The sequence below is a fragment of the Phycodurus eques genome, chromosome 2 (assembly GCF_024500275.1).
Source record: "Phycodurus eques isolate BA_2022a chromosome 2, UOR_Pequ_1.1, whole genome shotgun sequence".
In the NCBI taxonomy this organism is placed as follows: Eukaryota; Metazoa; Chordata; class Actinopteri; order Syngnathiformes; family Syngnathidae; genus Phycodurus; species Phycodurus eques.
In genome coordinates this window covers 1,337,435-1,360,802 of record NC_084526.1, presented here as the reverse complement: position 1 = coordinate 1,360,802, position 23,368 = coordinate 1,337,435, and the positions used below count along the sequence as shown (strand labels likewise).

Sequence of the window (23,368 nt, the reverse complement as noted above, 5' to 3'; positions counted from 1 at the left end):
GCCCAAAGTCAGCTGGGATAGGCTCCAGCATGCCCGCAACCCTAGTGAGGATAAGCCGTCTAGAAAATGGATGGATATGTACACAGCGGCTGAAATAAGTATTTAACTCGCCGCCATTTTGCTCCTTAAATATATTTCCAAAGGTGCTATTGACATGGACATTTCACCAGATGTTGGAAAGAAGCCACGTCATCCATACGTACAAAGAACGCAGAACAAATAAGCTCAGAAATGAAGTTGTGTGTCATGATGGCAAATGACACAGGGAAAAAGTATTGAACACACCAGCTGGTATTTATTTACTTGTTGTTTGCAGTGACAGCTTCAAGACGCCTCCTGTATGGAGAAACTAGTCGCACGTATTGCTCTGCTGTGATTTTGGCCCATTCTTCCACACAAGCAGTCTTCAAATCTTCAAGGTTCCACGGGCTTCTTTTATGGACCTTGAGTTTGAATTCTTTCCATAGATGTTCGACCGGATTCGAGTCAAGTGATTGGCTGGGCCATTGGAGCAGCTTTATTTGTTTTTTTTTCTTTGAAACCAATTGAGAGTTTCCTTGGCAGTGTGTTTTGGATCATTATCCTGCTGAAATGTCCACCCACCTTTCATTTTCATCCTCATCGGTTTTTGTCAATAATGTCTTGGTACATTTGCTCATTCATCCTTCCTTCAATAAGGTGAAGTTTACCAGTCCCATTTGCTGAAAAGCAGCCCCGCACCATCATGTTCCCGCCTCCGAACTTGACTGCTAGTATGGTGTTTGTAGGCTGCTGTGCGGTGCCATTTCTCCTCCAAACGTGGTGTGCATTGCGGCTTCCAAAGAACTGGCTTATCCAAATGTTGTTCAGCAAACTTTCAGCGAGCTTTGACATGCTTGCGTGGTGAGCGTGCACACAGGGCACGGCGGCGGAGTAGATGACTCGCTCTTTTCCTTGTGACGGCAGCACCTGCTATTTGCAGGTCTTTTTTTAATGGAATTGTGTGTTTGTGTGCGTGTTAATTGTGACTGTGGTATGTGCGTTATGAATTTGAATAGTGTGTGTGTGTGTTTAATGCGCGCCTCGGGACTTTTGAGAAACGTTCTTGTCGTCTGTCTTGTCTGTCGCACTTCTTTTTGGCAGAAGAATGGAGGCAAATGTCACGTCGCTAAAGATTGTGTGTGTGTGTGTGTGTGTGTGTGTGCGTGCGTGCGTGCGCACGTGTGGCCTGTGTCCTGGTCCAGTGGGGTGTCTGGGTGGGACCGTGGCGATGGGGGAGGTTCTCCACGGACGCTGAGCGCCGTTGGCCAACGTGCTGACTCAGCCCAAAGGTCATGTCCTCAACGTCTCTTGCGTGACCTCTCATCCTGCAGTAAATCATGTCAAGTTCATATTTCAAATGTATGGGGGGGGGGGAATCTAAAAGTTTTAAGAAGCATGAAACGCCCCCTGCTTTGTCCTCAGATGATAATAAGAGTATTTTATATATATCTATATCACATTCATACATAGAGTCAACATTTACTTTGACGCAATTGAGTGGAAGACGCGGATACGAGAAGGATCCAGGGAACCCGTTGCCGTTCCTCCGGCCCATATCCATCCCAGTCGACCAGATAGCGTAGCCCCCGGCTCCTCCTTCTGGAGTCCAAAATTTACCTTACGGAGAAAACCGCGGTGCTCACCGTCGATCGGGTGCCTCCGAAGGGCTCGGCGGGCTGGAGGAAACTGGCTTCAGCGACGACACGTGAAAAGCAGGATGGCGCCGTACGGCAGCAGGATTCACGATAGCCTCCTCCTCAAAAGGCCCAATGAAGCATGGACCTTGCTTTTTAGTAGCAGCTGCAACTTTCCAGTCTTTGGTAGAAAGCCACACCTGGGCAACACCGGAGCAGGAATCCTGTGACGGTCCGCCGACTGTCGGTTGCGCCCCGCTCTGCTGGAACAGGTGATGGCGAACAGAGGGAATGGAGATGTCTGATTGCCGATGAGAGAAGAGACGGAAGGCCCAAAACAAGGGATGCTGGTGACAGACGCGTCGCAGCGCTACTTTCCGGGTCTTGGATTGCCCGCTCGGTCTGGCCGTTAGACTGGGGATGGCACCCGAAAGATTTTCCATGCTCTTGTCTTAGTTCTTGCAAGCGTTCGAGTCCTCAAAAGTGGGTAGGGGGTTACTTACGCTTTTATCGGCAGGGTAACAAACTGGGTAACAATATGGCGCCCTCTCCTGTTGCTTTCCAGACTTCGCTTTCGCCGGCTTTTTTGATGGCTGGAGGCAGCAGCCAATCATATCGCAGCAGCGCAAAAGCGTCGCCTTCGCGCTCTTTGGTCCCTCTGAGGCCGCCGTATTGCCACCAGCAACATGGCGGCCGATGGCGAAGACGGGAGAACCGCGGCGGACTTTGTGACTTACGGGACTCCTCTGGAGCCTCTGGACGAAGGTTCGCCGTGTTCGTCGTGTTCACGTGAAGGCGTCCCACATTAATTTGCCATTTATGTGACAACGGCGAGATTGTGTCGCCTTAGCTTAGCTGTTAGCAAGGCGGCCAGACTTCAAGCGCAACTTTGCCGTTTTGATGTTCCTCTGAAGATCAATTCGATATTTGCGCGCGGTTGCCGAGCAAAACTGAGGGACAATAATTTGTTGATGCGCTGTATTGAATTCGGGATGAAAGTTAATGTTATCAAATGTCATGTTTTCCAAAAGAAAGCCCTTTTTTAAGTATCTAACTCGTCTTTCGGGTTTGTGTGTGTACGTTCTTGTTACACGAACGTCAGTGTGCGTGCGCGCGTGCGTGCGCGCGCGCGCGCACGTGACTTCGGGCGAGAGACACGGGCTACACCCTGAACTGGTCGCCAGCCAGCGGCGGTGCAAACGTTGACTCATTTTGAATGTGCTGCCTGCCTCATTGATTGCCTTGCTGACCTGAGGTGAGGCATTGCTGCCACTTTCAAATCATGTAGGCAATAACGTGAAGTGTGTATCTGAGACGTGCAAAAACAATCGGTGATGCACTGACAAGAAGTCAACTGCGATATGGCGAGGGCTTACCTGAATTATGGCTGTCTTGTGAGATACCCTATTTATTTATGTTACACTGACGAATGTGTGTGCGCCCGTTAACCCTTTCAGACGAGGCCCCCCGCAAGCCCCTCCCCCTCCACGAGCAGACGGTCCGAGACGAGAAAGGTCGCTACCAGAGGTTCCACGGCGCGTTCACCGGCGGCTTCTCGGCGGGATATTTCAACACCGTCGGATCCAAGGAAGGTCAGCCCCGCTCCGCGACCGCCTCGCTTCCGTTTCGGCGTGCGGCGGCGCCCGGCGTTGATGTCGTTTGCGGTGTTGTCGTCAGGATGGACGCCGTCGACCTTCGTGTCGTCGCGGCAACAGAAGGCGGAGAAACACCAGGCCACGCCGCAGGACTTCATGGACGACGAGGTAGCGCCTGTATTGTTGATTCCCATTCGGTGACTTTACTGCTTTACTGCACGTGCAATTGATTGACGGTCGGCACGGTGAAGTTGGTTCATCTCACTTGCTTTATTTCGGACCAAATGCGCCGGCACGGTGGACGACTGGTTAGCACATCGGCCTCACAGTTCTGGGGACTGGGGTTCAAATCCCCGGCCCCGCCTGTGTGGAGTTTGCATGTTCTCCCCGTGCCTGCGTGGCTTTTCTCCGCTTTCTTCCCACATCCCAAAAACATGCGTGCTCGGTTCATTGAGGACTCTAAATTGCCCGTAGGTGTGAATGTGTGTGCGGATGGTTGTTTGTTTGTATGTGCCCTGCGATTGGCTGGCAACCCGTCCTCTCGATGCGGAGGAGCAGCGGCTCTACTCGGAGATCCTCCCGGATGACCGAGCTTCTCACCCTCTCTCTTAAGGGAGAGAAACTCATTTCGGCCGCTCGTATCCGGGATCTCGTTCTTTCGGTCACGACCCGCAGGGTCGTGCCGCTTCACACTCTGCTGCGAACCGCTCCAGTGAGAGTTGGAGCTCACGGCTCGATGAAGCCAACAGAACCGCATCATCTGCAAAAAGCAGAGATGCAATTCTGAGGCCACCAAACCGGACCCCCTCTCCGCCTCGGCTGCGCCTAGAAATTCTGTCCATGAAAGTTATGAACAGAATTCGCAAACCTTGGCGGAGTCCAACCCTCACCGGAAACGAGTCCGACTTACCGCCAGATATGCGGACCAAACTCTGAAACGTAAAAAATTACGTTTTTTGACGTAATTTGACCGCAAATTGGGAAAACCCGCAAACAATTGACACTCATTATGACTGCCATGAGGGGGGGAAAAGGGACCCCCACCCCCTGAAAAAATTGCAAAGAAGCAAGGGATTGGGTAAAAAAAACTACAAAAAAAAACTAATCTTAGAAAGAAATGACTGAATTATGAGCTACAGAATTTACTCATATAAAATAATACCATAATATTAAGTGGAGAATTCACTATTAGGAACAATATACAGTATATTAGTGACAATGGTAAAATATTTGGTGAAATATACAGTGGAGCAAGAAAGTATTGAGGTAGCCACCAATTGTGTTCTCCCACTTAAAAAGATGAGAGACGTCTGTAATTTTCGTCCTAGGTATACCTCACCTATGAGAGAGAAAATGAGAAGAAAAAAAATCCAGAAGATTACATTGTCTGATTTTCAAAGAATGTATGAGCAAATTATGGTGGAAATAACTATTTGGTCAATAACAAAAGTTCATCTCAATACTTTGTTATATAGCTAGCCTTTTGTTGGCAATGACAGAGGTCAAACATTTTCGGTAAGTCTTCCCAAGGTTTTCACACACTGCTGCTGGTATTTTGGCCCGTTCCTCTAGAGCAGTCAACTCCCTCCAAAGATTTTCTATGGGGTTGAGATCTGGAGACTGCCGAGGCCACTCCAGGACCTTGAAATGCTTCTTACGAAGCCACTCCTTCGTTGCCCGGGCGGCGTGTTTGGGATCATTGTCATGCTGAAAGACCCGGCCACGTTTCATCTTCATTGCCCTCTAGGTCCGCCCGTGTGGTTCTGGGATTTCTGCTCCCTGTGCTTGTGATCGTTTTGACCCCACGGGTTGAGATCTTGCGTGGAGCCCCAGATCGAGGGAGATTATCAGTGCCCTTGTATGTCTTCCATTTTCGAATAATTGCTCCCACAGTTGATTTCTTCACACCAAGCTGCTCAGTCTTCCCAGCCTGGTGCAGGTCTACAATTTTGTTGCTGGTGTCCTTTGACAGCTCTTTGGTCTTGGCCATAGTGGAGTTTGGAGTGTGACTGTTTGAGGTTGTGGACAGGTGTCTTTTATACGGATAACGAGTTCCAACAGGTGCCATTAATACAGGTAACGAGTGGAGGACAGAGGAGCCTCTTCAAGAAGAAGTTACAGGTCTGTGCGAGCCGGAAATCCTGCTTGTTTCGAGGTCACCAAATACTTACTTTCCACCATAATTTGCTAATAAATTCAGAAAGTCAAAAATCAGACATTGGGATTTTGTCTCTCATCGGTGAGGTATACCAATGATGAAAATTACAGGCCTCGTCTTTTGAAGTCGGAGAAGTTGCACAATTGGTGGCTGACTAAATACGTTTCCCCCCCCCCCCCCCCCACTGTACACTGATATTAGAAAACAAAAATCAAAAGTCAAAAAAGAAGTTCTTCTAGTAGCAACACACGTGCAACCCGACAAAGACGTTGCTTTTGTCGACCCCGTGGACGTGACGGATTCCGTCGGCATTGTTGATGTTTTTCGACGTCCTGCGCCAGGATATGGGCGAGCATGGCATCGCCCCGGCCCACATCACCACGACGCAGCCGTTTGCGGCGCCTGCGACGCGGCGGGACAAAGCCAAGACCGTCAATGCGCAGACGACCCTCATACCGGGCGACAACATCCTCGAGGAACTCGTCGCACCTGCAAGGTGACGCCGGGAAATCCTACTCTACTTTCAGGGGGCGGAGCCTGGTTTTTAACGGACCCCGATTTAACGAATATGCGACGCGACGAACTGGCGCCGTGAGCCCGTTCGAGCGCGTGGCTAATCTGCATGCAAAGCAGGACGCGTGCAAATTATCCACGCGCTCGCATTGGTTCCCTGCGCTCTTGAAAACAAAACCTGGCTGGAGGAGCTCCATTTGGACAATATTTCTCAAAGCAAAGCAAATGTGTTTATATAGCGCATTTCATACACAAGGTGACTCAATGTGCCTTACACGATTAAAAGCATTTGAAAACAGAAAAAAACTGCTTCTAAACATTTGAAACAAAGAGGACCAAAATTAAATAAAATGCAATTCAAACAGCGTACTACAGTGCAAGAAATATTGGGAAAAGTGGAAATGCTCTAAAAAGCATGGGAAAAGAGTTTTTAACCTGGACTTAAAAACATGCAGGTTTCGGACTTGGTTTTGGTTTTTAAAGAGAGCAATCCACAGCAATCCACTTTTCTTTCTTGCCAAAAACAATTATCTCAGTTTTGTTGTGGTTGAATTGAAGACAATGTTGGCTCATCCAGATATTTATCGGTTTTAGACAGCGACACAACACCTCAATTGAACTGTAGTCATCTGGAGACACTGCTGGATATAACTTGTGTGTCATCTGCATGGCTATGATAGTCAAAATTAAAGTTCTGAAGAATTTGACCCAAGGGTAGTAGCATATACAGACTGAAGAGTAGGGGTCCAAGAACTGACCCTTGAGGGACCCCTTGGGTCATTGCCCTTCGATGAGATTGAGCACTTCCAATGGTTACAAAATAACTCCTTTCCTCCAGGTCGGACCTGAACCATTCAAGGACTGTTCCATTTAGTCCTACCCACGTTTCCAACCTGTTCCGCAGTATATTATCATCTACCGTATCAAAAGGCGCACTGAGGTCCAACAAGACCAGAATTGAGGTCTCACTGTCATTGCCCACCTGGGCAATGACAGTGAGACCTGGACGTGCGTGATTGGGAAGAACGGATTGGGAATCCTCCGCAAGGTTTCCGGGCTCTCCCTTAGAGAGCGTTTTCAAGAGCGCAAGCGCGTAAGCATATGGCTGATTTCCACGCGTCTGGGCTCACAGCACCAGTCCGTTGTTTCCGACGTCCGTTAAATCGGGTTCTGCTAAAACCAGGTTCCGCTGTACACATATTATTTTTTTTTTTTTTTTGCAAATCCTCTTCAACCTATATTCAATTGAAAGACAAGCTCTTTCATGTTGAAACGGTCGACCCTTTTGTATGATCAATGTTGTCGTTGCGTGTCAGGTCTTGCATCGGCGTGGATCTCCTGACCCGCATGGGCTGGAAAGCGGGTCAGGGTGTGGGACCTCGGGTGAAGAGGAAGACACGGCGCCAGCGCACACGTACGCACGCACGCACGCCATCTTAGCGCTTGCCGTGACGGCCGTTTGACAAGGATGCGTGTCGTCCTTCTTTTCAGCTGATGGCGGCGCGAGAGTTTTTGGCTGTGCTCCTCCCCCTGCTGGCTCTGAGGGCTCCGAGGTGGGTGGAGTCTGTTGGGCGCTGCGGGATGATGACGACCACGATGTTTATAAAGATGACGACGACAATTGTGACTATGACTGCAACTCGGGGTGTACGATACCAGTAGGAGGACTCACCAATACACACCAGTTTCCTTTAACACAATGACAAATGGAAAAAATACCTCTCTTTCTCTTTCTTTCTTTCTTTCTCTTTATTCTTTTCTTTCTTTCCTTCCTTCCTTCTCTCTCTTTTTGACGCGCATGACGATGATGTGCTGATGTGTCAAAGCGCTGCAGTGTAAGCGCCTGACTAGTAGTTTTTTTTCAGATTAGAATTTTTTTTTTTGCCATAAGTATTGGCGGTTGAAATAATGCCGATATCGGGTATCAAAACTCTCCCACCCCCAACTACAATGGATGATGACAATGGTCGCAAGGATAGTGGCGATGACAAAGATGATGACATGACAACTCTTGACAATGACCACGACGACGAGGATAACGGCGTTGACGACAACGAGAACGATCGTGACGACGGCGGTCACGAGGATAACGGTGATGCCGAAGGCAATAGTTATTTCGATGATAATGACGACGACAAGAATCACGACTACAACGATGATGACAACAATGACCACAATGACGATGACAAAAATGACGGTAATGATGGCAACGACGATAATTACGTTAATGACCGTGACGACCGTGCGTCCTTCAGGAGGACGACGACGAGTTTGCCCCCGAGAACGTGACGTTCGCCCCCAAAGACGTGATCGCGGTGGACTTCAGCGTGAGGGCGGGGCTTCAGGGTCTGGGCTACAGCGGTCTGGATCCCATGCTGGCTCTTCGCGGCGAGGCGGGCGACGGGCACGTGGACCTGTTCTCGCCGCACTCCGACGCCACCAGCAGACTCTTCGGGGAAACACCCCGGGGCTCGCGACGAGGGGGCGTGGCCGGCCAGGTGAGTGGCGTGGCCTGCGCCGGTACCCGGGACCGTGCCAGTCTGAAAAATACACACAGCTTTTTTGCGATCGGGGTTATTATGATTTTTTTAAATTGAACCTTTAGTCATTCACGTCAGGCAATTAGAACAGATTCTCATTTGAAATGCTGAGCTGGCTGCAGAAGGCACGTAGAATAATGTGACAAATGAGCCTTTTGTGTGCATGTTATATTACAGTCATCCCTCGCTATATTGCGCTTCATTTATTGTGGATTGAGTGCATCGGATCTATGTCAAAGGTCAGTGTAGTGCAATTATTCAGTCCCCTTCAAAAGTATTGGAACGGCAAGGCCAATTCCTTTGTTTTTGTTGTATTGGGTTTTACATCAAAAGGTGAATATGAGACAGGTTTATGAAAAAAATGCACAACTCCTAACCTTAGCCCAATTATTTTCTGGTACGCCCCCTTAGGAAGAAGAAGACATTTTGCACCCCCCACGTGCGACTATAAATAGTATAATTTGTCTATGAAATTGTCATTAGTACACCTGCGTGTATAACATTGTCAGCTCCTCTGATTTTCTTTTCTTTTCTTTTTTATTTTTTATTTTTTTAAGCACCGAGCAATTTGGTACACCGCCGTAAATGATGCCAACAGTGCTCGCTGGTTTACTGAAGTAGCGGTCGCAAAGCGGGAGGATTGTTGGCAAGATTCTGCACGTTTTCGCTGAAAACTGACTAGAAAACCTACATGTTTTTATTTTACGACTTTCTTTGGAAAGTTGACAATCCACGTTTTTTTTTTTTCCCCCCCCTGTAAAATGCCGTACTTTGGTCCCTGACGCGAGCGCTGTGCTGTTTAGGCGTTCGGCGTGGGCGCGCTGGAGGACGACGACGACGAAGACGTGTACCAGCGGGACACCATGTCCAAGTACGACACGGTGCTGGGGGACGAGCCCGGAGACGGACTCTACGGCTGGACGGCGCCGCACAACAAGAAAAAAAATACACGTACAGACGCTTGGGACCTTACTGATGAGGAACTAATCAAGCTTTTGTTTCCTTGTTCTTGTTAAAATGGTCACGTAAATGTGTTTGCAGACCACAAGGAGGCGTCGTACCTTGGCAAAATCTTGGAAGGCTTCACCTTGGCGCAGAATTCTGAAGAGAAGAAAACTGTGAGTGATGTCTTGAAAAAGCGAAAACTGATCCCGAATGAACATTGGGCTTGATTGCAAAAGACAAGAGAACATGGTTCAATGTTTAAGACGAGGACCAAATTGTCCTGAATAAACATTTGCACACATTGAGATGAAAACATTTGTTTTTATGACTTGTATTTTTATTGATTATAGGTCATGGTTCATGTCATAATAAAACACTCTAACAACAAAAAGACGTTTAAGTGTCAGAAACAAGTTTAAAAATGATGCCGAATAAACATTTTCGTGTTAACGATCGTTAACAAAAAGTTTGACAATTTCAACATATAAATTTAGCATTTTTGTTTTGTTTTTGTTTTTTCGAAGAGATGTTTAAATGATAAAAATCAATATTAAAGTGATTGTTATTAGAGGTTGTTTTTATTTACAAAAGGAAAACCTATCAAGGCTAAAAACAAGTTTAAATGTTAATTATTTGACTTGATTAAAAAGACAAGAACATGGGTAAAGGTTAAAAATTAATTTAAATGTATGATTAACATTTTACTGGATTAAAAACTGAAGAAGAGATGTTTAACGGTTAAAAACAAGTTTAAAATGATAATTAACAGTTAGAATTTGTTGCAAAACATGTTTAAAGGTTAAAAGTTACAAGAGAAAACATGTTTAAATGTTAACCGTCTTAAAGTAATTAGAAAGTTTATTTGAATTTCAGTATTTATTTTTACATTTTTTTGTTTTCCTAATGTTTGTTTTATTTCAAAAAGAAAACGTGTTTAAATGTAAAAACATGTTTTAGATGAACTAATAACATTTTATGTGAATGGAAAAAGTATAACGTATAAACATTGTATTTGTTCACAATGAAAAGAAAAGGGCTTTAACGTTTGCAAACAATTTCAAAGGTTCGCTAATAAACGTTTTTGAAGAGAAAAGTTTCCAACACGCGATGACTCCAAAAACTGCTCGCAGATCTTTCCTCCGCCCTCGCTGCCGGCCAACTTCCGCCCGGTGCACCACTTCCGTCCCCCGGTGGCCGTTTCTCACGTTTCGGGCGTGAGCGCCGCCCTGGCCGAGGCTCTGAGGTCGTCCAGAGGTCATATGGTCCGGGAGGACGCGGCCCCCGCGGGACGCCGCCACATGGCGTCGGGCCAGAGGGGGGCGCTGCTGGGGGAAGACGCCCTACCAGGTGGGAAAGCTTTCTGAGTCAGCTGTGAAACGCTTCCTTGTGTGTGTCTCTCTATCTGAGTTATACTGCCCCCAGGTGGCCAAGGGAAGCCCACCAGAAGGAGCAGCACAATGTCCATTGAATTAAGATGAAAAGTGGGGCAAAAATTCTTTTAAATTGCATTTGTTCATGTCATTATGTTTTTATAAAGTACAATATTATAGTGCTACTTATTATAAAACGCGTTACAGTTTTTGTGACACACGCACACACACAGACAGACACGCAACCATACACAATGCACACACCTACACTAGCACACTTACACTTGTACACGTGCAATTACACACACACACACACACACACACGAGAGGCTGACACGGGAGTAGATGTTGAGCCTACTCCCTCACAGTCTTTCAAAATAAAATACCGCCAAATCCCGAGGGTTTAAAAAAACAACAACACCAATTCCCAAGGTTTAAAAAAACAAAACAAATCCCCACTAATCCCCAGGGTTTTAAAAAAAGAACGGCAATTCGCCAATTCCCAAGGTTTAAAAAAAACAAAAACAAACAAACAAAAAAATCCTGACTAATCCTGAGGGTTAAAAAAAAAAAATAAAAATCTGGACCAATCCAAAGGTTTTTGGGGAAAAAGAGAATCCCGCTCCTTCTACTCTCACAGAGATTGATTGCAAGAATGAGCCAAAGTTTGACAGAACCCCTGACCCCCCTCCACTTTTTCTTTTTTTTTTCTTTTTTTTTTTTAGTTCCAGTGAATCCTGCTCTATTCTTGTAATTATACAGTGGGTACGGAAAGTTATTCAGACCCCCTTAAATGTTGCAGTCTTTGTTATATTGCAGCCATTTGCTCAAATCATTTTTTATTTTATTTTTTCCTTATTAATGTACACACAGCACCCCGTATTGACAGACAACTACGGAATTGTTGACATTTTTGCAGATTTATTAAAACAGAAAAACTGAAGTATCGCACAGGCGTAAGCATTCAGAGCCTTTGCTGAGTATTTAGGAGAAGCGCCCTTTTGAGCTAATACAGCCATGAGTCTTTTTGGGAATGATGCAACAAGTTGTTCCCACCTGGATTTGGGGATCGTCTATATACACATGCAGACACACACTCAAAAATGTGTTTTTTCTTTGGTGGGAGGGGCTGGAATGCAAATTCACTCACACACGGAGTCATACATAAACATCTACTGCGCATTAAAAACCTCTGTCGTGATGGGTTGTCACGTCTCACCGCTTCCTGTCCAGGCCCCGCCTCCGTCATGGAGCTCCTGAGGCCCGAAGACCGCCAGCGCTTGCTCCGCCTCCGCGCGTCCGCTCCCGCTCCCGCTCCCGCTCCCGCGCCCTCGGCCGGCGCGGCCTCCGGCCGTGCGGCGCGTCCGTCGTGTCCCCCGACCGCGCCCCCCTCCGCCTCGTCGTCGGCCGTGTCGGATGAACAGCAGGAGGCGGCGGCGGCGGCGTGGAGAGGCGGCAGCCACTCGCAGGCGTTCAAACCCTTCGAGAAGAACGCCGGCAAACAAGCCAGATACGAAGCCTACTTAGGACGGCTGCGGCTGGGAGACAAAGGTGACGCACACACACACACACAAACACACACACACACACACACATAGACACATGTGCACAGTCGTGTGATAGTTGCGGAATGTACCTGCTGGTGCAATTCGATTAATCGGCCGATAGCGCTTTCCAAATCTGCAGAAATCATCGGCAAAACATTTGAATCCATTTGCAATTGATTTATTCTTTGACGCATGATTATTAATTTGCGCAACTGCAATGCCTTGCTTTTAGTGAGGTGAGTACAGAGTCATCGCTTTGAACGTGTGTCCTAAAAATTGCGGAATAATTTCTTGAAAAGAGGCTAAAATAATGCAGTATGAAGACGCTGAATACGAAACCTTAATGTATCATATCGTATGACGATACGGGGCCAGTCCAAGTTCTGACAGGGCCACACCGCAACTTTTGGCACTCAGAAAGGGTTCACGTCGGACCCTGCTTAACTAACTTTAATCGTTTTACAAATGCAGTGAGTGCCAATAACTATTGAGCAACTTAAAAAGAACTCCCATTCCAATACAAGTTTGAACATTTAACGAATATAAGAGAGAGGAGCAATTTACGGCTTCACCGTCATTACCATAGATATGAGCAATAGGTCGTTAAGACACGCCCCTCGGAGCTGCACGCCTACGGTGGCGTTCAAGCTAGTAGGTGGCAAATTGCCGGCGCCCCGTCGGCGGTGGCGGCTCAGTTGGTAGAGCGGGCCGTCCGGTGATCGAAGTGTTGCCGGTGCCGACGTGTCCTCGGGCAAGACGCCGATTCCTAATTTATTCCCAGTGGGCCTGGCGGCAAAAGAGGAGTTCGACACGTCTGCAGTGTGCTGTCGAGCGTTCGCCACCGTTGGAAGAAACGGGGCCTACGACAACGTGGCAAATGTGTGTTCCTAAACATCTGCTCAAATGGGCTGCAATCTTCTGGATTATATTGAAAACCACATATTTTATGATTGAGTTTTTTTTGGGGCCACTCGATATTTTTCATTCCTTCATTATTTTTGTGTTCATTTTATTGTGTGTTCTATAGAACAAATAGAGAATTGCTATTCATTTCAAGTAATTTTAAGAAAAAAACTCAAAAGGTTATTTGATACATGATGTTTGTTGTTTTTCTTTTAATTCATCGGTGAGAATTTCTTTGTCAAATATCGGGATCGGCATCAGCCTCAAAAAATCCATATGGAGCGGGCCCCACCGGAGATTCTTTCACCATCAAGCTCCTCCCTTCGCACGCACGCACGACCACGTATGTTTGTACATGTCAGGCGCTATGGAGGAGAGTTTGGATCCTTCCATGACGGAGTGGGAGCGCAGCAGGGAGAAGGAGGAGTTTGTGCGCGCCTCCATCCTCTACCGGCCCAGCTCCTCCATGCTAGCCAGCCGCTTCACGCGCGCCACGCGCCAAGACGACGACGACCGCGCCGTGGAAGTGGAGCCGGAGCGAGAGGTAACGCCGCCTAGGGGGCGCAGGGGGAAGCGCCGCGAGGGATGTGTTGCGTACGCATGCACGTGTGTGTGTCTGTACTAGGTCTGTATGAGTGCCCAAGTGTGTACCTATGTGCATGCCTTTGTGTGTGCGGGGTGTGTGTTTGCGTTTGAGCATTTACATATGTTCGTGTGTGTGTGTGTGTGTGTGTGTTTGGTGTTCATGCATGTGCGGCTGTGTGGATGTGTGTGTGTGTCCAGGACAACCTGCAGGACAAAAAAGCCGCCGTCAAGATGAAAATGTTCGGCAAACTGACCAGAGAAACGTTTGAGTGGCATCCTGACAAGATTGTTTGTAAGCGGTTCAACGTGCCCCACCCCTACCCAGGGTACATGCGCGCACACACACACACACACACACACACACACACTTTGAGCGAACAGTCTTCACATGATGATGATGTCATGTTCGTATGACGTCACTGCAGCTCGTCCACCGTCGGCCTTCCCAAAGTCAAGCGAGACAAGTTTTCCGTCTTCAACTTTCTGACTCTGACCCAAGGTGCCGAACATCCAGGTACGTGCGCACGCACTTCCTAGTGGTCATGTGACCGCCCGGTAGTCGCATCACATATACAGCGCTGTGACAAGTATTTGCCCGCTTCTCAAATTCTTCTTGTTTTGCATATTTTCCCCACTTCAATGTTTAAGATCATCAAACAAAAGTAAATATCAGACTTCTCTTCGTCAAACCTCAAATGCATTTTTAAAACGGTGATTTTATTTATTCCTGATGAAGGAAAATGTTGGTCCATCAGTTGTGTTCCCTGCACTTGGGTCCTCCACGTTTTTGCCTTGCATTGCTCGCCTTCGAAAACCAATCGTGACATGAAATCGGCATTTGAAACGAACATTTTATGTTTACTTGGGTTATCTTTGTCTGATTATTGAAAATTGTTTGATGTTAAACAAAGTTGGGAAATTCCAATTTCCAAAAATCTCAGAATTTGAGAAGGGCGAAAGCACTGGACGTTCTGGTGGCCGTGCGAGTGACTTCCTGGTAGTTGTGTCAAGTCACGTCACTTAGTTCCTGATTTTGTCATCTGAGATAATCGTGTTCGTCGTTTGACTTACTACCTGGTAGCGGAGTTACGTTTTCCTACGTTTTCCCTGTTGGACGTTACCTCAGCTCCTCCGAAGAAGGCGCAGGCCACCAAGAAGTCCAGGTGGGACCAGGAGGCGCAGCAGAATGACGCGGCGGCTCAGCAGACAAGTGACATCAACGAATCTTCAGGGGTGTCCAGTAAAACGTCGGAGGTGACACCTGAAGGCAGAGCGGAGGTACAACGTCATGATTTCTTTATCTTTTTTAATCCCAAAATCTTTTTCCTTCGTCTTCTCCGCCTCTTCCTTCTCTTACCTAAACTTCGTTTTCTTCTCCTTCAGAGCACACCTGATGGATCATGTGACCTCTCACAGAACAGGGAGCAGGAGGAGGAGGAGGAAGAGGAGAAGGAGGAGGAGGAGGAGGAGGAGGAGGAGGAGGATGAGCAGGAAGTGGAGGAAGAGGTTCGTCCTCCCATGGACGTGTTCAAGGCCATCTTTGCCAGCTCCTCAGACGATAGCAAGTCCTCCTCGTCTTCCTCGGATGAAGACTGCAAGGAAGAAGAGGAAGGAGTCGATGCGCAACCGACGAACCTCTTCGACATCTCGTCCTCGTCTTCCGCTCCCACGGCATCGGGGACGACTTCCTCACAGCAGACGGGTAGGTGATGACTTCTTGTCTCGTCACTATGCACTTCCTGTAGTCATGTAACACACTTCCTGCTGCCATATGACACTCACATAACGCATCCTGTTCCTGTAGTCAATAATAACACTGGGGAATACAATTTCTGTTGAGTTAGGTCTGACTGCTGTTTTCAACACATTTTTGGGTCCGGAAACCAAAACTGATCTCGGTGTTTCTCTATCGCGTCGCGTTTCTGAGCAAAGTAAGAACAAAGGAAATACATACAGTCTACACCTATGTAAATACAAAACTAAGGTGGAATAGTTACAATCTTTGAAAACTAAGAAAACAGCATAAAACGAAATAGAACTTACAATGGTATGCCCATGGTTACAAGGTTAAGAGGAAAGAGCACACATCCTCTTAATTCCTACTATGCTAGCTTTCTGTTTGCAGATATTGATAGTACTGACCTATTGGGAGCTGCACGCTCCTCTCACTGCACTGTCTCAATTGGGACTGCACAAACAAGTTGCCACGGAGCTGGAGATGAGTCCAATCGTAATCAGCTGGCAAAGTCATCCGTAGAATTTTGCTCATCCGGAGGGTAAGCTGTGGAGACAAAACCTGAAGGGCTAGAAAAAAAAACTGACTGCAATTTTGGAATCAGCATGCCAATTTTAGTTTGAATCAGCATAAAAAGAGTGTTGGCGGGCGGAGTGGGCGGCTGTGGCTCAGTAGGTAGAGCGGGTCCGAGGGTCTCTGGTCCGAATCCCGGCTGTGTTCTTGGGCAAGACACTGAACCCTAGTTTGCCCCCCCCCAGTGGCCCTGGCAGAAGCCGCCCACTGGTGTGTAAATGGGTGAGCGTGAGGCTTTGTAAAGCGCTTTGGGCACTGTGATAGTGTAGATAAAACGCTATATAAGTGCAGTCCATTTACCCTTTAGGCAGGCAGTCCTTAACAAGAGGTCCAGGGGGCAAGTGGAGGCGTTGACCTTGGAGACCAACTTGGCGACAAGGTGAGCATGAAAAGAGAAGGCACCGGGGGCAGGCGTGTTGTCGAGGCGGCGACAGTCTGTGGAAGGGGGTGGTCGCCTTGTGACTGGCGTGGGTGAAGTGGGTGCGGGACAGGAACCAGTAGCTGCTGGTAGATCAACTCTGAGACCAAATGTGCTGCTGTCCGGTTTGATAGGGTCGGCGTGCCGAACTAGACGGAGCGTTCAGGACAAGAATTTGGCCGGGGAGACTGGAATGGCGAACAGAATGGTGTGGTAGTCGGAAACGGAGTGCATATGAGGCGGTGGGTGGACCCGTGGAACATACCAGGTCCGAGGTGTGACCTTTTGCATGGGTAGGACCTTGGACATGTGTGATTTTGAGGCACTCCAGCAGCAACAGGAACTTGATAGGGAACTTGGAGCTGCTGGGGTCCACGTGGCTGTCGATGAAGATATGGACCAGACGGAGGTGAAGTGGCTCACAGAACTCTGACAAGAATGTAGCGGAGGTGCGTGCGCGCGTGCGTATATATCGATAAAAACGTCACTCAAAAAGCATTGCGTTTGAAATCATGGCTAAACAAGAATGAATTGGTAACAAAAAGCGTACCCGATCAACACGAGTCATACATGATGAAACTTAGTCTGGAATGCTAACCACCCACCCAAACCTAATGCCAATTGCCAAATGTTTTATTTTAACATTTGTGTATAAACTGTAGTTCAAACAACAACAACACATTTACATGAAAAAAAAACAAAAACATGTAAACTTTACATGAAATTCACATTTTTAAATAACAGAAGTAGTATCAGGATTTCCCTGTCGTGCATACGGCATTAAAACATTTTGAATTATGAAAAATGCTGGAATTGTTTTTTGTTTTCTTATTTTTTTTCCCCTGAACAATACAATACGACAGGCACCGCACACTAAGTCCAAATATCTGAGTGCAGTGTAGAAATTGTTACTTTGTTTCAAGTTGAGCAAATACCTCATGTTTCACTGTGCGGGTAATTGAGACTCATGACGCAGTGGGGTGTTTCCAATTTCCACTAAGAGTGGCAATTTATGAAGCTGGCGCCACGTGAGGTCAGAGTGACGCACTTCCTGTAGTAATGTGAAGCACTTCCTATATATATATATTTTTTTCCTCATAGCTCCGGTTTCCTGTGCGCTGTCAGAGTCCCAGGAAGTTCTGGAGTTCGGTCCCAAGCTTCCTCCTCTCTGGTTCGGTCCCGGTGAGTCCATTGCTTGACGCCCCGCCTCCCCTTTCATCTCATTTGCTGACGGATCCTCTCGTTGTACCCCACGCAGCCACGGGGGGCGCCGCCGCCGCCGCCTTGCCGGCCCGTGACAGGAAACACAAGAACAAGAAGCAACACAAACGCAGAAAAGACAGGAAGGTGCGCATGCTCATTCAATTCTTCTTCCTCCTCTTTTTACTCTTCTTTGTCACGTTGTTGTTCATTTTCTTCCACAGAAGAAGAAAAGCAAGAAGAATAAAAACAAAGTGAAGCACCAAGAAGACAAGAAGAAAAAGACGAAGAAAAAGGAGGAGGAGGACGCATCGGAGCAAAGCGATGACGACGAAGACGGAAAGAAGGACTTGATCAGAAGGTCAGAGGTCAAGTCAGAAGAAAAGCAGTGGTCACTTGACAGGAGGTTGCGCTGAAAACATCTTTTATGGCTCTGTGTGTGTGTGTGTGTGTGTGTGTTTGTTGCCAGGCTGAAGAGCGTCTCGTCTTCGCACGCCCCCCGGTGACCCTCGTCGCTCAACAAGAAAAATGTCCACTGTGACGGAATTGCATTTTGTCATTAAAAAAAGAGTTTTGAAATACGAGAAACTCTTTAATATTTGACAGTAACTAAAAACTATTCATCAGCTCGCGTGTCATGTGACAGGAAGTCAAATGTCAACAAACAGGAAGTCGGCTGTCAACGCACAACGGCGCAGCAACACATTGAGTCAATAAGAAATAACTACCGAGTCATACACTGTGTTGTTTATCCTCCGCGAAAAACGACAAAATGAATTCCTCTTGAGCTGGCCTGTATACTGCCCCCGGGTGGCAGACTAGGGCGGGGCATCGAGAATGGCGAACCGATTGGAACCGGGACTAGCGTTCCGGTTCTCCCGGAATCGTTCAAATGAAATAATTTCGGTTCCCAGTTTCGATGCCTGCAGTCCGCCCACCCGATGAAGAAGGGGAAAACCAACGAAGAAGAACGCACAGGAAGACGCGCTGTGCCCGACAGCTGCGCCAAACAAAAGTGTGTCTTAACTTTGCTAAAACGAATGTCGAGTTGCCTCAGCGCAAGACCTTGGAATACGATGATATTGTGCAAAGGAGGCTTTGCGCGACGTGTGGCGTCTGACGCGCTCCGAGCCTCAGCCTCCGCCGCGCGGGAACTTCGGTCAAGTCACTTGGGTGAGTGAAAGAATCAAATACGTCTATGCCAACATTGAGGCAGCTCACCAGTTCAACGCTGGGGTTGCACTCTTGCGCTGATGGTTTTTAGCGTTTATTTTAGTCTTCTAACCAGACCTGGTGACGGGAGGGGGGGGGGGGGGAAGGATTAACATTGGACTAAAAGTTCACCAAAGGTTACACTTAGCAACTTTACACCACAATAAATTGGGACCAAATTCACATAAATGTTGTCTCGCAGTATCACAAACACTAAACTCGTGTCTCATCAAGTGGGTAGGGAAAGGAATCAACGTTTTAGAACAATCGGTTCCATTCGTTACGCTTCCTCTCGCCGTCTAGGTTTACTTCCGTTACTTATCGTGCTAAAATGTGGCGTTGCAGTTGGTGCGTACCCTTCAAAACAAAAGGCTACAAGCTTAAAACAGGAAGTCAAGTTAAAACTTGCACGTAGAAGCTATAGGAAAAAAGAATAGAAACCAAAATTTGTTCTCTGCATCGGTTTGATATTGATACTGACTGGTTCTAAAGAACCCCGAGTCAAAGTTCATTTTAGTCGATGCTGCGGGCTGCTAAGAAAATGGATGCGCATGATTTGGCCAGCCTTAATTTCAACCATGCAAACGTTTTGGACCCAGCCCGCTAAGAGAACCGGAATCGAAATGAGGAACCGGAAATGCTCCAATTCAAATGATGCCCGACCCGATGACAGACTCGAATGAGCAGCACCATGTGCATTGAATGGATAAGAAAATGTGAGGCAAACAGCTGAATTCTTTTTCATTCTACTGAATGATGTCATGACAGTATGTTTTTATCATAAATTATGATGCACTGTACAGTGCTATTTTTCTCAAAAATAAAGAGCAAAATGTTTATTTGGGGTTAGGCTGGAATTACTTTCATTCATTCATAACCCATCAGCTGCCTCAGGAGTCCCACGGGCCAAAAAAGCCCGATAGGACTCCTCTTTCAGCTTGCCTCCGGGGATTGCCGCCACGACAGGCACCGACCACCTGACGTAGCAGAGCACAGAAGTCCGATAACAGGACACCACTCGGGTTCTGATCGGGGTGGCCGTTCCTCCCCATCACGCCCTTCCATGTCCCACGTGAGCATTGAAGTCCCCCAGCAGTACGATGAAGTCCCCAACGTACAGGTTTTGGAGAAACATACGCTGCCATCCAAGCGACGTCTTTTTCACGGACGCCCCTGCTTATTTCAGCAAGACGATGCCAAACCGCGTTCAACAGCGTGGCTTCGTCGTAAAAGAGTGCGGGTACTCGACTGGCCTGCCCGCAGTCCAGACCTGTCTCCCATTTGAAAACGCGCGGCGCGTTATGAAGCGTAAAATACGACAACGGAGACCCCGGACCGTTGAAGAGCTGAAGCTGTACATCGAGCAAGAATGGGTTATGTTATGTTATGTTTGTCTCCAAAATAAATGCGCTTGCCCGCTGATCCACAAACGCACCTTCAACAATTCACAAGCAAAATTGAATGTTTACAAATGATGAGTGAAAAAAAAAAACCACGTGTTAATCGCGGATATATTTGTGGATTTGAAAAAGGCACGTGCAAATAATTGTTCGACATGTGCTTTCTCCATACTTGTAGGCGCTCACCTCGAGGACTTTTTATGCACCAGCGGGAGAATATGGGCCGATGTGTCCCAGGAAAGCAACGGACTTTGCGTGGCAAGAGCGGGGGACTCATTGTGGAAAAAAACAATGGCACACGCACAGCTTGCTTGTAAGAAAGAAAGAAAGAGAGAAATGAGTCCACAATTGCCCCCGTGTTTCTGTTGCTGTTGACGTGGCCGAGAAAAGAGCGACGTATCGAAAGGAGCCACAGAAACCCGTGGACCAAGTGGAAAAGCTGTTGCTCGTTTGGACACGCGGAAAAACATTTGCCGCAAGCCACGAAGTCAAGGTAAAGCTGGCGTCAATTGTCTTTTCTTCGTAATTGCCGCAGCCCGGTTGTTAACCCCTCCAAATACCGCAATTTCATGATTGACTTCAACTCAAATTTGCCATGTTTCAATTTTGACGTTTCATCTGTCCGTTTGAGGAATGTGCGCACAAAAATGAGTTTGACACCCCTGCGCTAATGAGTGTGAGGGATTGGTGCGCTGTAAATTGCCCTGCGAGGTGGAAAGCGTTCATGACATTCTTGTGTGATGAGTTGTGCTGCGCTTCCGCCTGTCACTGCAAAACACGACCGCGGTACTCCGTAGGGTTCTGTATTGGGCCCCCTCTCGTTTTTGTATTTATTTGACAGGGACAATCTGACAAAGTTCCAAGCTTGCAGCTGATGTGATCGGGCTGTTGCACAACAATGCCGTACAACTTGAAATATACAGCCATTAAGAACATCGCACTGCAGTATCAAATATGCATCAAATAAAAATACTAACATACAATAGAATCATTCATGAATCCAATATTGCGTTATTGTGATAGACAACCTTCACTCACTTCCTCTCACACCATATCCACACTATTTAGAGATGAGTACAGTTTTTTCTTTTTTTTTTCTTCTTTCACCAGGTTTTTGTCCTGGTGGTGAACATCTTTAGCTCTAAAATGGATTTTATTTCTGATAACTCGAGTAGGAAAAGGCTGATTGTCCAAACGGTGTCCTGCAATTTTTTAAATTGTGGCGAATTTGGTTCGAGGAGCTTCTAGTGACGCTCTTTTGTCTCTCGGTCAATCGACTGGTTGGCACAGGTGCTTAAGTTGTTTACACATTTAAAAGTTTGTTTAAGAAACCATGAATTTGGTTCCACAGGGAACAAATAAATGTGTTTGGTGGCTGTGGGAGCCGCTTGAGCCCAAACGGTCATGCAGTTTGAGGTATGTGGGGGGGGGGGGGGGGGAAAATAAATAAAATAATTTGATGCGTGTTTATCGAATTTAAGTTGGGGGTCAAGGTATTTCAATTCTGTTGCACTTTGTCATTTTGTAAATTTCAACAAAAGCTTGCTTCTAAATGTAGATATTTTTTTAAAATCGAGAAACGCATTGATTCTGTTTTGGAAAGGTTAAGCACCATCTCATTTTTGTTCCTCGACCAGAGACGTAGCTAGCGCATCAGCAGTCTGCGCTGGTGTCTTGGCGGGTGCATAAAGAACTGCATCATCTGCGTACAGCTGGCAACTGACACCGGCACAGATTCAGGGCAAGTCACGTATAACGAGACTAAACAGCAAAGGTCTGAGTATTGAGCCCTGTGGGATGCCCATTTGTATTGATAGAGGTGGAGATTCATCTTGAGCAAATTTAACACGCTCAACCGGGCCAGAAGAAATGAAACAGGGGCAACAGTAGATTTCTACCAGCACCTTTTATGGACGCGACTCAGTTGGCACAGCAAGTGTTCCCAGCATAGCTGCGGTCAGGCAATCTGGGTCATCGCCACGCTAGCACGCATTAGCCCTGGTTAGCACAGGTCAGCACAGATCCTGCTTCTTGATTCGTATGTCAAAGATTACACACAGAATTTAGAGCTCGCACACGACAGACGCACCCGACTTCTCAAGATTCCGAAAGCTGCGGAACAAGGACGATGAACATGGCAACGTGAGGAACATGGATCGGGGACTGCGATCATGATCGGGAACGTGGATCAACGTCTAGCTTTTGGACCGTGGACTCCGTTTAGATCAGGAACATGGCTCAGGGACTTGGTTAACATGGACCAGGTCTGGCTTTAGCAGCAGGAACACGGGTAAGGGGCTGGGTTTAGGATTAGGAACGGGTAATGAGGACTGTAGATGGCGAACATAGATCAGGGACTTGGACTTGGCTGGAGGATGCATTTGGGATGAGGATTGAAGTCGGTCATGATTGAGACAATGATTTTGGTCAATTCAGTTCCAGAAGGAGAGCGCTTAAAGAGGGGGATGCTATTGGTGTGGCACAGCTTGAGGCGGGCATCAAGTGCAGGTGTTGGAGGCCAAAACAGAAATGCGAAGAAATGCGCCAAATCACATTTGAATCCCACGTTTGTACATCAACGTGCGCTTGAGCGGTGTAAAAGTTTTTCTGCGTGAAGAAAATGTTTATTTTGCCTCTCGGGTCTTCCAGATTGCTTCATTTATGTCCAAATGGTGAATATTCCCCCCCCCAGACCCCAGACCCCCAGTGTTGTTTTTTTTTTTTTTTTTGCCTTCGGTGTTTGCATGTCTGATCACGTCAGGTTTATTTGAACTATTTAAAAGTCTGAGCTGCTCGCTGAACAATGTCACACTGCTGGTGCGCGAGGGCGGGTGTGTCTGTCTGCGTCTGAGTGTGAGAGACAGACAGAGAGAGAGAGAGAGAGAAGAAGAAGAAGAGGAAGAAGAAGAGGGCTCGAGCTGTGCCAGACGGCAGACGGATTTTTGGGAACGCACGCGCGCTGGCCTCGCTGCGCCGTGTTTGGATACTTTTGGAGGATGAGTCCCCGCTCAAGGGTAAG

At 47.3% G+C, this 23,368-nt stretch overlaps 2 protein-coding genes across 6 annotated transcripts in view; both read left to right on the top strand.

The window, feature by feature from the left end:
- The first annotated feature begins 2,327 nt into the window (after positions 1 to 2,327).
- On the top strand, positions 2,328 to 18,325 carry gpatch1 (G patch domain containing 1). Of its 2 annotated transcripts, none has more exons than XM_061704510.1 (20): positions 2,328 to 2,420; positions 3,113 to 3,247; positions 3,333 to 3,418; positions 5,750 to 5,904; positions 7,238 to 7,335; positions 7,413 to 7,474; positions 8,177 to 8,419; positions 9,265 to 9,412; positions 9,503 to 9,579; positions 10,537 to 10,753; positions 12,010 to 12,327; positions 13,589 to 13,770; positions 14,010 to 14,137; positions 14,237 to 14,325; positions 14,938 to 15,089; positions 15,228 to 15,513; positions 17,639 to 17,719; positions 17,796 to 17,884; positions 17,962 to 18,098; positions 18,207 to 18,325. In XM_061704510.1, the coding sequence occupies exons 1-20, from the start codon at positions 2,342 to 2,344 to the stop codon at positions 18,241 to 18,243; spliced, it is 2,799 nt and encodes a 932-aa protein (XP_061560494.1). In that variant the 5' UTR covers positions 2,328 to 2,341; the 3' UTR covers positions 18,244 to 18,325. The 2 variants fall into 2 exon arrangements, with proteins under 2 accessions (XP_061560494.1, XP_061560485.1); XM_061704501.1 differs by having other exon boundaries at positions 15,195 to 15,513.
- A 94-nt stretch (positions 18,326 to 18,419) lies between these two features.
- Positions 18,420 to 23,368, top strand: part of plekhg4 (pleckstrin homology domain containing, family G (with RhoGef domain) member 4) — a 20,944-nt gene continuing 15,995 nt past the window's right edge. For 3 of the 4 annotated variants that reach the window (XM_061704460.1, XM_061704437.1, XM_061704451.1), the window contains exon 1: positions 23,103 to 23,363. The gene's annotated coding sequence lies outside the window, so the exon portion shown is untranslated. Of the gene's footprint in view, positions 18,911 to 20,527; positions 20,843 to 23,102; positions 23,364 to 23,368 lie in introns of those variants that run through there. The other variant, XM_061704442.1, reaches the window with a different exon arrangement.

Coding starts and splice junctions, on each gene's coding strand:
- gpatch1 (XM_061704501.1), top strand. CDS start 2,342: ATGGCGGCCGATGGCGAAGACGGGAGAACCGCGGCGGACTTTGTGACT. Junction 13,771..14,009: donor AAGTGGAGCCGGAGCGAGAG/GTAACGCCGCCT, acceptor GTGTGTGTCCAG/GACAACCTGCAGGACAAAAA. Junction 15,090..15,194: donor CACCTGAAGGCAGAGCGGAG/GTACAACGTCAT, acceptor CTTCTCCTTCAG/AGCACACCTGATGGATCATG.